General features: G+C 38.7%; 1 protein-coding gene across 1 annotated transcript in view; it reads right to left on the reverse strand.

Annotated features, from left to right (window-relative positions):
- Positions 1 to 4,552: 4,552 nt before the first annotated feature.
- Positions 4,553 to 14,893, reverse strand: part of ALF4 (aberrant root formation protein) — a 357,551-nt gene continuing 347,210 nt past the window's right edge. Inside the window, exon 14 of the mRNA XM_089460648.1 lies at positions 4,553 to 5,258. Coding sequence (XP_089316774.1) covers positions 5,161 to 5,258 — 98 coding nt within the window. The 3' untranslated portion in view covers positions 4,553 to 5,160. The remainder of the gene's footprint in view (positions 5,259 to 14,893) is intronic.

The raw sequence follows: 14,893 nt of genomic DNA on the forward strand, positions 1-14,893 counted from the left end.
GAGTTACTTTTCTCTCTTGGAGAGTTATTTATTATATTCGTGTTTAGCAACAATAATATAAAACAAGTTAAGAAATATTTCAAATTTGTCTCTTGAGCTACTTGGTCTTTTTTAGTGCAATTTCATTCATTCTTTTTCTTGTTATGTAATCACTAGTGTAGTATTCCTTACACAACTAGATCTTGTGCTTGTGTTTAAAATCCAACACTTGAAACCTTATCATTTTTGGGGCATTTCACATATTTGTTAATCTTTGAATTGCACATAAGGTAATCATTTGGGTCAAAGACTTCAACCATTGAGAAGTTTCCATGTCCAAAAAATACCATAGGTTGTATTCTCCAAATTGAGTTAGTTAGGCTAAACTAATCCTAGGTGAGATCCTTCTGACTATGTCAACGATAGTTTTAGGATTAGTTAAGGGAATCCCCTCTTGGATTTGGATTTTTCCAAGCTAAAAGGGGAGTGAGTAATTTGGTGATAGGTAGTGACTACTTGATAATATCCTTGTGCTTTTCCCTTGAGTGAGGTTAGGGATTTTCATTTAGGAAGTGTTTGAGCAATAAAAAAACTCATTTTTCATTTTTCTTCTTTGAGTGGATTATGGAGCAATTTTTTCACCAAGATTTTTGGCATTTGCATTGGCTGCTAGGGAACCTAGGAGCAAGCTAGGTCATAACATCATCAACCTACCTCTAGGAAAGGAATATTGCAAGCTTTCATAGCTGATTTCATCCTTGAAGGGACTTAAAGCATATTACCGATTTTTTTAATAAGGTTGTTAAGGTCCTAACAACCTTGTTAGATGGACACATAAAGGGTAGGAACCCATGGTCACCTTGTCCCATGCCCCCACTATTTCGGCCCAACATGCTCTAACAGTATCCCCCAGCAACTCCAGTTTATGTCTAATGCCTAATATGGAGTCAAATGGGTGAAGGTGTTCTTAAATTGTTTGTTGTCTTACCTAAATACAATGCAAATTTCTAACATCGGATGTTAGTAGCCAAAACAACTAAAAAATATGGCATGTAACATATCGATTTTGGTCTACTAAATGTATCCTAACCAAATATATGATTTATCAGTTAATTCTTGGTTAAAAAGTTATGGATGAAAATAACTTGCTTTCCCATATAACAAACTATAAAGTCCGCGTAAAAACACCGGGACAACAACCTATTTTATTGTATCGACCAATCCACTGTGTGAGAAACACCTCTACGGAGTTATCCTAAAGTGTGGAATGGTTAGAGGGTTATTATAGAGGTTTTGGATCTTAACCTCTATTAAATGTTGTCTAAAAATGCAATTTCCAGCTAGCTGGAAATTGACTTTTAGACTCATGGGTTATGTTTATTAACCTAGAAATTTTCAAAAAATTATTTAATGATTTAAACAATTGGAAAATGAAGGAAAAACAACTCTAATATAAAAAAATGACGAGATCACCTAGGTGAAGCTATTAAGGGGCATGGCATGGTCCAACCAATAAAATAGATAGAAACTCAAACTGACAAGACACATGTCTAGGATACCTAATACAAGGCCTCACATGGTTTTACATGGCTTTAACTTATGACCTCGGGCTTACAATGGGTGATGAATGATGCACTAAAAAATATATGTACCCCCACTGGTAGAGGGGTAATACGGCACACAATTGTACCACCATTTAGAGTGACTTTCAATGGGTAAAACACATTTTTCAAACTCTTCATTGAAGTCAAACTTTTAGAAACCAACTTTAAAACTAGTAGTAAACTTATTTTCTTTTTTCTCTTTTGAGTGCATGTTGAAGCAATTTTTACTCTAGGATTTTTGGCACTTGTGCCATAAGACCAAGGGCATCTTGAACCAAGCTAGGGAAAAACATCATCAACATGCATCACTAGGGAAAAACTACTATAAGTTTTCATAATTTATTGAGCCTTGAAGGGAGTTAGAGCACACATTGGAACCACCATTTAGAGTTAATTTGAATGGTTAGGACAAATTTTCCAAACTCTTCACCCAAAGAAAAGTTTTGAAAATCAAACATCATTCCTAGACATATTTTCCCTAGCAAGGGAACCTAGGGAAGAATTTTCAAAGATGTTTAAATTTGCAAAATATCAAATTTGAATGGAAAATATTTATATAAAAATGTGTCTCCAATATTATTTGCCATGTCTTTGCTTAGAAAACTCCAGTCTTTGTAGTCATGAGGGGTACCCCCATTTTAGATGTTTGGTGGTGGCCCCTCTAGACCTCACACGAAGAAAGTAAAAAGTCGGGGTGTTTTCTAGCATCTCATGCTTGACATATTCATAGCTTGACTCTAATAGATCCCAGCAAAGTGATCCCTTTAGAGCTCATGAACCACATAGACCAATAAGCATTACTAAGGTGGCATTGCCACATGTTCCCTTAACAACAAAAGAATGACACAAGCCAAATTAAATGAAAAAAGAATGTTGAAAATTTTGGGTGAAGGTAATCTGGGGCCAACGATGTGCTACAATGGCGGTATCTTAAACCAAAACAAGATTTGTACCTAGTCAAGTTTGGTGACATTAACAACCCTTTCCAAGTATAACTATAACAATGACACAACCACTAGACATTGTGCATGCCTAAAATTTAGGTAAAGGTAATGTGGTGCTAATGGGTGCTTCAATGGTGGTATCTTTAGCCAAAAAAAGTCTTATACTGAGTCGAGTTTGGTGACATGGACACGACCCTTGCCAAGTCTAGTGTTGTGACATTGGCAGAACCCTTGGAAATAGATGAAGTAATACTAATCCAATCTAGGTACTATAATCCTTACATTATTGGCTATGTAAGTATGTTGTAGTCTAAATGTGCTACAAATTGGCCCTTTTCCAGCAACTAAATATGAAGGAACCCCACATTTTTGGCCTCAAATCTAGCAAGATTCACTTTGGATTGATGGAATTGCATATATTGAATGTTAACATTGCACAATACAGTTGCAGCGTGGGTATTCAACAGTGTTGAACCCATTTCGGTATTGAAAACAACAATTTCATCAAACTAAAATTGTGATATAGGAAGAGTGTCTAACTAGATTCCAGGGATGGAAAACCAGAAAAAGCCTAAAACGTAGAATGATTAGCCTTCTAAAAGTATATTTAAACCATCCTCCCAATTTGTTCCAACATAAAACTATACATTTGTGCGTAATGTATCGACATATTTCCTTTGATAGCAAACGAAAGTCAATTAAGTTCAATCAGACCACCTCTAAGACTTCTGCGACATTTCAAATTTTCTTGTACAAAAGGAAGCAATCAATAATAAAATGTTGTGTTTATCTAAGTTACACTTGTTTACTTTTCACACTAGTGAAATGCATATTGTTTAAAGGGAGAGACTATGATACTTTGTTCAGTGTACAATGGGAAAAATTACGTAAACATGACTCCTCTGCTTTAACGTGGTCCTTCATCTGTTGGGGCACACCAACCAAGAATTGAACTTAGGTCATCATGGTAGGTAAGTACTCTCACTTCCCACTACAAAGACAACAAATGTTGTGTGTTGATAAATAATTGGTAAAAGAAGTCGAGGAAGATGACAGAAGGGTATTAAATAAAGAGGAAGGAAACACTTGATAAATAAAGTCAAAATGATTAAAGGGCATTAAATAAACACAAACTTGATCTACATGACGCAATTGGTAAAAGCTGCCAAGGGAGAATGCAGTCAAGGAGTATGATTGAGTGTGTTAAAAAATAGAGCCTTAATCTATAACAGATCATTACTACACGGGAGATTGAAGAATCAAAAGACCTATCAGAAAATTTATGCATGGGCTCTAGAGGATCATAGTTGTATGGAATAGAAGATTAGGAGCTATAATGACTTCTTCTCTTAGAAGGAATTCCATCATTAATGGAGACAATAGCATCAAGCATTTCAGCAGGACAATCCATATGAGATTTATAACAGGGACCTATAAGGGATATGCTTGGAAACATCAAAAAAATTGCGGATAAGAGAGTGCTTGCTTAAATTCAAGAAAATTTGTCTCTTCCAAGACCACCATTCACTGGGTTTGCTTGAGGTTCAATTCCCTTCGGGTCCTCTAGCTTGACTATGCCTTGCAAGCTCCGTTCCCCATAAGGGAAGCATAATTATTCAATGGAATGTAAGTGCCCCACCAAAAACCCTGGTTTGATATTTTGGAGTGGACTTACATTTACTGAAAAATTTAAGGTCCAGAAAGAAGTTTGCATGCTTCTTCACATGAAGGAATTCCATCGTTAGCAAATGGATATCTAGATCTCTAATCAGTGGAGCCCAAAGTTTAAGACAAACATATTTTAATGAAATAATTTTTGGTGGCCCTTTACACATCTCTCATGGCTAAGATTCTTGATTGAGAATAGCACCATGACTGGTTTGTTCTCACCAGCTAATGCTCAAATACTTGGAAGTAAACAGACTGAATATATTTTGTGATCACGAATAAGTTGACTAGTATTACTTTAATTGGTGAAAGGAGCTGTAAATAGATTGTTACCTGCATATGCCTGTGAAGCACTAATTTCAGATCTTAAAAAGTATGAAACCTTTTATTATGAATAAGTTTTTTCACTTTAAAGCCAATGATATGCTGACATTACATAATTCTTTGCATTCCCAGACTTTTATGTGGAAGTTCTATTATATTAATTGGCAATAAACTGGGTGTAAAACTGCCTTTTGGCCATCAAAAGCAGATCAGAACCAACTGCCGATGATTAATGGGCCTCTAAGCACCAAATTTTCTTCTTCTTCTTCTCTCTCTCTCTCTCTGTGTAACAAAATTCATTTCAATGTTTATGGCTTAAGTTATCAGTGCCAAACGAGAAATTGCAATTATGTAGGTCACTATTTGTGTAAAGCCCACAGATTCCATCTACACAAACAACTACTGCACAAAAGCAAATATCGGAGTCTAGCACTTGGTAATATTGTAATAAATATGACAGCAATAGCCCAGAATACCTTCAACCCTGCAAAGAACCACATATCCATGAAGAAATACATGTCAAATGGAATGCTTTAAGCCTTCCTCAACTAGTTCGAGACAATGAGTCAGGACTGCCATCACTGGCATTAGCAGAGATACTGTCAACGGTCCAAACTCACTGTCATCATTTACATTTTCTGCTAGAATTCCTGACACAGTACTCGCAGAGGAAGAAGCCATTCTGATTGCACCTTTCTGAGGCATGAATTTGACAACACTCCAGTATAATTTGTTTTCTCTGCAACCAAAATACAAATGCAAGTACCCACGTATCTCAACCTCCACTCCAATGGGATGCACATACAGAGAGTACAGAACATTCTTTATTATTCTCATTATTGCCTTCATTAAAAAAAATAGCACTTACATAACATTGTTTTGATTCTAATTTTCTACATAACCTATGCCCATAGAAATATGACTTCAAAAATATCTATTGCTTTGAATAATAAACAGTCAAAATGTATTTCTTCCCACATACGCAATGTGTAAATGCGAATGCTACAAGGGATACAACCAAAATTACAAAATTGGTATGACAAATTCAGAAGATAAACACAACCATCACAAGTCTTGCCCCAGATGTAAATAAAAAATACAAAATAGAAAGGAATATCCTGACTAAATTCTGATCTCAGAGTACTAAAATAATTGTATCTAGGTTTCAAAAACAATGATCAATCATAACCTTCAAAGTTCATTTGCTCCAATTAAAAATATTATTAAATGCAAACACAGCAAATCAAAAAGGAACATCCTGGCTGATTCCTGATCCTAGTGTACCGAAATAAAATGTCTAGGTATGAAACGACAGTTGACACAGAAGCAGGAAGGAAAATATCTAGGTTTCAAACAGTGACCAATTATAACCTTATAAGTGCATTTGTTCCTGTTACCCACCACCTGTGGGTAGTGTATATAGGAGAAATTTTTTCTCCTAGATGGTCCTCAGCTGACAACCAGCAGCCCCTTGCAGCCACCAGATAGCTCGATGTGCCATTATCTTTGCCACTTAAGCCAGCCATGTGGTCCCTCGCCCACTTGTTATGATTGTATGTTTGAAGGTGGGCCTCCCAACCCCGAAGGTATGGCTTTTCATTAATATAATTGAGTAATTTTCCTTACTTGTCATGGGCACTTTTGGGCATGGATTGGTGGGGGGATTCGGTGGAAGAGTGGATTAGGTCTATATTTTTGTCTCCACTACTTGATTTCGTAGTTACCTTTGTATCCTAGTCCTGTGGAATCTTCTTTACTGGTTATTAGCTTTAGGGTTGGCACTACATGGGAAACCCCAATTTTGGTTGCGTGGTCCCGTTTCCCAACACCATATACATCACTCCCTTCCACTCATTTTAGCCCCTTTCATCTCTTTTCCCATCTGGGTCCACATGTGTCCACTGTGTTCACATAAGCTTAGCCTCCCCTCCCCTTGTCCACACCTTGCGTCGGGCTTGGAATGATGCCCTAGAGGTTGATACAGCTAAAAAGAAAAGAAAAAGCATAATTTGACCACTCCCAACAAGAAATGTACCACAAAATGCAAAGGATAGCCAGAACATACAAATTTAGTATGTCGGAAAAAGCCAAACATGAGCTCCACCCCTTATCCATGGCCATCATCTTGGTTCCTTTGGGTCCTAGATGAGCCCCCTCCATCATTATGGAACCCATGATTGTCCCAACCCCTGGTGGGCGATGAACTGCCCCACCTTAAGGGAGGTATCCACTGCTATATACTACACATCATGCTCTCATCCCTTGGAGCCTCAAGCAGTGATGATGAAAAACAATCAAAGAAAAAAGGCATATGAAGAAGGTTGGAAAAACAAAGGTTGAGGTAACTCATGTACCACGATTTTCTCCCTCCTACACTCATATACCCAGGTGTGGGCTTTCCTTATTATAGCTACCCTTGTGCCATCACATGTGGTTTGGATGATCCCCATGATCCCCACTCCATTCCATCACTATATCATTTGCCACCTACCACTTCAGGGATGTACCATAGGCATGCCACCCCCTTTAAAGGTTGAAAGTTAAAACCACCTAATAGGATCCTTGATTAACCCCCTTATTGAGCTTGGAGACACTTGTACATGCCAAAGCTCACTATGGAAGGGCATGCCACCTTGAAGTGCCCCATTGGTTCCATGACTTGTAAGCTCTTTTACTTGATTATGCTAATGATTTGTTGTATTGAAGGGCAAGGGGACACATTGGATCTTATGCAAGATTGTAGGTGGGTTTCCATTTGGGGCTTGGTCTTCCTATACGGGATCCTAGCCCTCCAGAGGGCCACATTGGCATTTGCACATCCCCAACAACGCTCATTGATTGCTTGTGTTCCACCTTTTGGATGAGGATGATGCACCTAGTTCACCATGCCCAGTCGGCTCCACACTCGCACCATACACTTGGCAGATGTTCCAGGGTCCAGAGGATGTCTCCTACTGCAGAGGGAGAGTTTATATCATCATCCTAGCCCTTACAGATGGTCTACAAACATTTTTTATCCACTTGGAGACCCATGACAATGTTCTTGTGCCCCCACACCCACTTGGGAGCACCACCGGTTCTCGCTTGGAAAACAAGGGTCTTGTTGATCACTGGAGTGACACCTGAAGATTTTGAAGACCCCATGCCCAAGGATGTACCAAAGGTTGATTGTACCATCAGAGATCATCATATCACCAGAGTTTTTCAACTCTACTTCTTCTTCTCATCTTCTTCTATTGTACCCAATTCCACAAGCCCTGTGGGGATAATGTAAAGTGATGCTAATATGATAAGTTTGAGTCATTGTAACAAGCCTAGGTAACTTCGGACCTTGTCATCAAGTGAGTATTACTCTAGGAGGTTTTTTTCACTTGATTAATTATTATATCCTTACGGGGACAATAATTAATTGAGTTTTTTCCTCCAAGCATAACCCCAAAGCCGGATTACGACTTGAAGGAAAGGCCTTAAGTGAGTCCTAGTGTCTAGAGTCATTGTATATTACCATACTAGATCACTCGTAAAATTTCGTGGAATTTGGTTAGGTCTACAGGGTCATTTTTTTAAATTTCCCACAGGATGGAAATTTGAATAAAATCTGAATGTATAATGTAATAATGATGTTTAGAGAAGTTGTATGGGGTATGTGTGCTCAAAATTACACCTCGCACCCTCAACTTTCTACTATGACACACTTTGAGGGGTAAAAAATGTGTTTTAAACCGTCAAAACTCAATTTTCTTAAATTTTGTGGAAAATGTGGCAATAAATTAACCCAACAATTAAATAAATTGGATAAAACAAATATCCACACATGTTAAATGATGTGGAAATGAAGTGGAAAACTATCAAGGAATTAAAGAGTGATGTGGACTCCACCATGGACCAAGAATCAAGGAGAAACATGTGACCAAAAGGAAATTTGAATCTCCTGGAGAAGGACCACGAGTTCTCAAAGACAAAATTGCATAAATTGTTGAAGATAGCTCGATTTCCAAGTTGAGTTGAGTATTTGGTGGATAGTGGTCTCCTACCACTCCACTTGACACAAACACATGTCCCTCTCTCACTCCAACGAGTTCCCCTCAAGGATTGTGTGAGCCTTGTTACCCACCATTTTGTGGGTGATATCCCTAGGAGAATTTTTTTTGCCAAGATGGTCCTCAACCGACAGCCAGCAGTCCCTTGCAGCCACCAATTAGCTCGTTGTGCCATTTCTCCGCCACCTGAGCCAACCATGTGGTCCCTCACCCATCTGCCATGATTGTATGTTTGAAGGTGGGCCTCCCGAACCTAAAGGTATGCCTTGTCATTTGGTAATTGAGTATTGTAGTTTGCTTATCATGGACACTTTTGGGCATGGATTAATGGGGGGATTCAGCGGAAAGAATGGGCTAGGTCTGTGCTCTTGTCCCCTAGACCTCTTTTGGATGTTAAACTTGGACCTTAGTCCCGTGGAATCTCTTTTACTGACCCTTTGGCTTTAAGGATAATATTACATGGGAAACCCTGATTTTGGTTGCATGGTCCCGCTCCCTCATCCATATATATTACTCCCCTTCCACTCATTATAACTCCATTCATCATTTCTCCCACCTGGGTCCACATTCCTCCACTGGGTCCACATAGGGTTAGCTTTCCTCTCCCCTTGCCCACACCTTGGGTCGGGCCTGGAATGATGCCCCGAAGTTTGATACAACTGAAAAGAAAAGTAAAATCATAATTGGCCACATTCAATAAGAAAATGTACCACAAAATGCAAAAGATGGTCGGGACAAACACATTTAGCACGTGGGCAAAAGCCAATACATGAGCTCTACCCCATCATCATGGCCATCACCCTAGTTCCTACAAGCCCTAGATGAGCCTCCTTTATCATTTAGGAACCCATGATTGTCCCAACCCCTGGTGGGCAATGAACCGCCCTACCTTAAAGGGGGTATCCACTGCTATATCTCACACATCATGCTCTTACCCCTTGAGCCCCGAGAAATTAATTAAAGAAAACTCATAAAAGGCATAAGGCATATAAAGAAGGGTGGAAAATCAAGGCCAAGGCACCTCATGTACCACAATGCTCCCTCCTATACATTACATACCCAAGTGTGGGCATCCCTTTTACTAGTTATCCTTGTACCCCAGCATGTGACCTGGGGCACCTTTTCATTACCTACTCCAATCATCTCTTTATCACATCCCACCACATTTTAAAGGATGTACCTTAGACATACTATCCCCTTTAGAAATAGAAACCACCTAATAGGATACTTGGTTAACCCTATTTGGAGCTTGGAGACATTAGAACATGCCAAAGCCCATTATGGAATGTTGTCCATGGTTTGTAAGCTCTTTTACTCAATTTCCTTGATGACTTGTTGTACTAGAACTTAGAAGGCTAGGGGACGCATTGGATCTTATGCACAATTGCAGGTGGTCTCCACCTTGGGTTTGATCTCCCTATATGGGGTCCTAACCCTCCATAGGGCTACATTGGCACATGTAGGGTGTGTATTGAGAACTATGGGCCTCCACAACAGTAGACAACACTCCATGGATCCCAGGAGATGTTCAGAGATTTCTCGAGATTCACCTATTGTATGAGGAAGATGCATCTGGTTCACCTTTACCCATCCAACCCCACAATTGTACCATGCACTTGGCAGATGACCTAGGACTTGTATGTTGATGTGGCATCACTTACACCATCACTGAGCCCTTACAGATGGTCTACAGGCATCTTTGACTTACTTGGAGACCCATGAGGCCACTTGTGTGCCCTCACAACCATTGGGAGCATCACAGGCTTATTGTGTGGAGAACAAGGGGTCAACCCTTTGTGCATTACTTTTGGAAGTCCAATTCATAATTTTGGCACTTATGGACTTCATCAAGCCTCTTAGAGAGCCCAACAACATGCGTTATTGATTATTCGACCTCTTGGGAGGCTTGTTATTTTGTTTATGAGCTAGTTTGGTGGACTTGTCACCAAAAGTTAGTTATTTGCACATTATTTTTATTTAATGGGCTAATGTAGGCTCAAATTAGGTAATTCGAACTCCTAATGAGTGTATAAATAGGAGAGACATGAATTCATTTTGTATCATCGTTTGGATTGGATCATTCTCTCTCTTGAGAATTTTGCATTTCCTTCTTGGTGGATGAAATTGGAGCATGGATGAATTTTGATATTTGTATTGCATTTTCTTACCTTGGAGATTCTTAATTGGAAAATGTATTGATGGTTGGTAATATTCTCTTACATGTAAGAACAAGTTTGATGCTACTTTCTTTTACTTTGTCACATATATTGATCATGGGATTTTCACTATTTTAGGGCTAACTCTTGCATGCATTTACTGCTTCATTATGGAATTATGTTTCTATATAGCATATCTCTATGTATGGGCCATGTTTGTTGAACGAATTTTCCTAGAGATCGAAGTTATCTTGATAAGCCATCTTGATTTGCAAACGAAGTATAAATGTTTTAAGGTCACTCTCTTTTTGCCCTAATGCTAAACAAAGTTGCCCTTAAAGCCTCCTTGAGCTAGAAACAAGATCCATTCTCATAATTCTTCTTGACTCCATATCCCCAAAGGAATTAGGCACTGATCCACCATAAAGTGATGTGATGCTCCTTTTTCTAGTGTTCCTTATGGCATGGTTAGGATGGACTTTCAAAGTTGGGCGCAAACAAGTCACAGGTGTAGGTTGGTGTCATCGGTGGGCCCAGGGGGCTTATAGAGGGATTCTAAGGAGTTTTTGTAGGGTCCGATGACATTCGCTTCGTATATTCCATCACCCGCACAGTTTGCCTTTCGTTCCGTTGCATTCTGACAACTTTCAAAAAACAGAGTTATTAATGGGCCTAACTCAATTAATTATGTTTAAGGTGCCATTTTGGGAGGAATACTCAACAGAACACCTTAGTGTATGGAACCGAAACAAGGAGATCTATAGGATGGGATGGTTAGAAGTGATTTTCAGTGGCCTAAGGAGGGGCATGGTGGCCAATTTACCATTTTCCCACATTAAAAAGAATATTCTAATTAAGGGAAATGTGCTCAATGATTAAAACGATAATAAAATAGGAGCTTCTAGAGGGGTCCATCAGATCTATAAAAAGAGGAGGAGGCCATTAGAGGACATCTTGGATTTGAGCCTTGTCTTGTATGAGAGGTTTGAAAACCCGGTTCTCTACTTCATTGTAGCCCCAGACGAAAACCCTCGAGTGATTTAGTGAGATTGGGCGAGTACCCATCTCCCTTTGGTGAATTCATTCAGAATACACATGAGAGCTTAGCAGTGCAATTCATGTCAGTTTGGTGGAGGGCCTGTGCAACAATTGAGAAGATCATCTTTTGGTTTTATATGCATGTAACCTCATTTTATCTATTATAATAAAAGATGAGATCATTTTCTGCTTGTCATGTTATTTTGTTGCTGAACTCTATTGGTTATATTTTACATGGTAATCTTCTATAAATTGAATGGAAATTTTATGGAGAAACTGTGGTTGAATTAGTTTTCTGCAAATTTAGCAAAATATCCCATTTGGGACATTACAGGTGATCACACCTTGAAACCTCTTTTTCTTCATCTTTCCCCCCTCTTTACTAGGTCTAGCCAAGCTGGGCCACCTCTAGTATCATTTTCCCGACAAAGTAGCCATAGAAAAAGTTCGATCTCCTAGCCTCTACTACGTTGGTGTGTCCTCAAGGTCTCCTCCAAATTTGAAGAAATTTCGACAGTGGGATTGCGAGATATCCCAAGCCCTAACACTGAGACCAAACTTTGCCCTGGTGTTCCCTAGGCTAGTACCTCATTGGATAAATTTGGCACCTCTAAGTGGAAACTCCTCTTTGATCCTTTCCCCTTCCTTGTTTAGGTTAAGATCATCATTGATTGTTAAACTCCCTCCTCTTAACCTAACCTGGGTCCACTTGGTCTCGTGTGGTCCCTTGCCTTTGAAAAATCAATTCTTCAATAACCACTTGGGAAACCAATTTCAATAAGGATTTTAGGGTTTTGGAAGCTCATTTACAATTCACACTCCTTGAAACTAGCCCTTAAATCCTCATCCCCTTTTCCTAGAAAGCTTTGTATCTTGCTTAAGAAGCAAGCAAGTCCCATTCTTGAGCCTCCCCTAGGAAAGGGTCCCTGAGATCACTTCACATCCATCTTAGTTGATCTATCCTTTATAAGTGATTCTCTATATATCGAGTCTCCTCCCATCAATGAAAGTCCATAAAGAGTAGGAAGCTTTAGTTGTGGCGACACTGGGTTTTAGCTTCATTGTTACTCTTGACCTAGCAAGTGCCCCTCTAGGACCCTCTGCTAGTTTGAGCGGTAACATCTTAACACCGTTGGCGGGGACACGAAATGTGTGTTTTGTTCCCCATACGACATGTTGTCGCACAAAGTGTCTAGGCACCGCGACAACGCTCAGAGTAAGGGTTGTCATTCTAATCCTTACTTCGTTTAGACTCTCTCCTAGACAAGTCGAGGGGGGTAGTCCCTAAGGTGAATGGATGAAGAGAGTCTGTGGAACACATGCTCTAGGAGATTTTAAGGATGAACAACTTGATGAATTTAGAACAAGTCTTGGTCAATTGAGATGGATAGATTAAAATAAGACACAACCATAAGATAAAATTGATTATAGACCAGTGCCTTTATATTAAATTAACCATAGACTAAATAAAAACAAGTTATCCAGAGCAAATTTATAAATGTGGCGAAGGGACGATCATGAACAGTTAAATGTAAAATGCTCAAAACTTTAACATACAAGATAATCTAGCAAAATTTATCTTTCTCCAACAGTCAATATGATTTTTTAAAACATTTATCGCACTTGACAATAGAGAAATCACTACCAGGAAAGGACGCCAAGGAACTTTAGTTTAACAATTTAATTATTCTTTGGGCAATTAATTGAATGTGGTAAATGAAGAAATCAAAAGAAAATTAATGTGACGAAAGTAAAACAAATCAAAGGGTTAATAAATTAAATTTTTAATGGGCCATAGGCCATATTAAAAATTTTAATGTGAAAGCATGAGTCCTCCTTTAATTTATTTCATTCTAAACTCTAAAGTCACATAAATAAATAAAATAGATTTTTTAATGTTTTTTTTTTAAATTAGAATTTTTAAATTTTAGAATTTTTTATAATTTTGAATGTTTTTCAAATGAAAAAAAAAAAATCAAAATCAAAATCATAAGTTAAAATAAAAAAAAAAATGAAAAAAATAAAAATAAAATAAAAAAATCGAAAAACAACCCAAACAAAAAAATCGAATTTTGAATTAAAATGAATTTAACCAAACCAAAGAATAAAAATCAAACCTAAATCTAACCTAACTCATAACAATACAAATGAAAATAAAAAGAAAAGTCGAATGTGCTAACCCTAACCAACTAAAACCTAAAACATAAGTAATAAAAAGAAAATCAAAATGTTTGTTGCTTGTTGTGTGCAGGTCAACGAAGATGGAGGCTGCAAAAAAGGGAATGATGGCGGTAGGAGGGAAGAAGACTACGAGCAGGTAGTAGCAGCGAGGGGCTTGGCAGCAATGGATGGAGAGGAGGGAGCCGCAAGCCAACGAAAAGGGACATCGATGGAGATGCAAATGCGAGCAAAGAAAGGATGGCAGTGCAGGAGATTGGGCAGTGAGGAGGGAGAGGGATCCGCAGTGAATGAAAAACGCGAGCTAGATCAACAAATGGAGGTTGTTAGAGAGAGAGTGTTTAGTGCAGAGGGAAGAATGAAATCACAGGAAAAAAAGGGGAGCGAGGGTTGAAGGAGGGAGAGTGCAGGTTTATTTGACGCGTAAGAACTCACACAGGGATAAGGAATGGACCTAGCTAGAGGACGCGGATTTGAGGGTTTGCAAGTAGAGAAATGGGAGCCATAGAGAAAGGAGAGGAATGGAGGGATAAGGAGGCAGAAAACGTAGGAAGGAAGATGTAGCCAAAAGCAAAACACAAGCAAAAAATAAAATGAAGACCTCAGGCAACAGATAAAATCGAATTTTTTTTACAACAAGAAGAAAAACCTAGACAACTGTTCCAGGCAGCCAATGGTAGCTTTAAAAAACCCAAAATAAACCTAGAAAAACGAATATTACATCAATACATTTTTTATGCTTCAAATTTGGCAATGAAACCCTTGTAAAATTTCCAGATTAAAATTTTAGAACCCTTGGAATGCAAAAAAAGTTGGATAATATCCCTGCAAAAGATGATTGAGGCCAGATCTTGCCCTCCAGGGCCTAGATCTGGCTTCAAATCAAACTTCGCTTTCAGATCTGCAACCTGTACCTAAAAAACAAAAACACCCATAACCCAGATATGCAAAAAATAAAAAAA

This window comes from Pinus tabuliformis, chromosome 7 (genome assembly GCF_031772625.1).
Source record: "Pinus tabuliformis cultivar Carrire ecotype Pingquan chromosome 7, CPIR1, whole genome shotgun sequence".
Classification (NCBI taxonomy): domain Eukaryota; kingdom Viridiplantae; phylum Streptophyta; class Pinopsida; order Pinales; family Pinaceae; genus Pinus; species Pinus tabuliformis.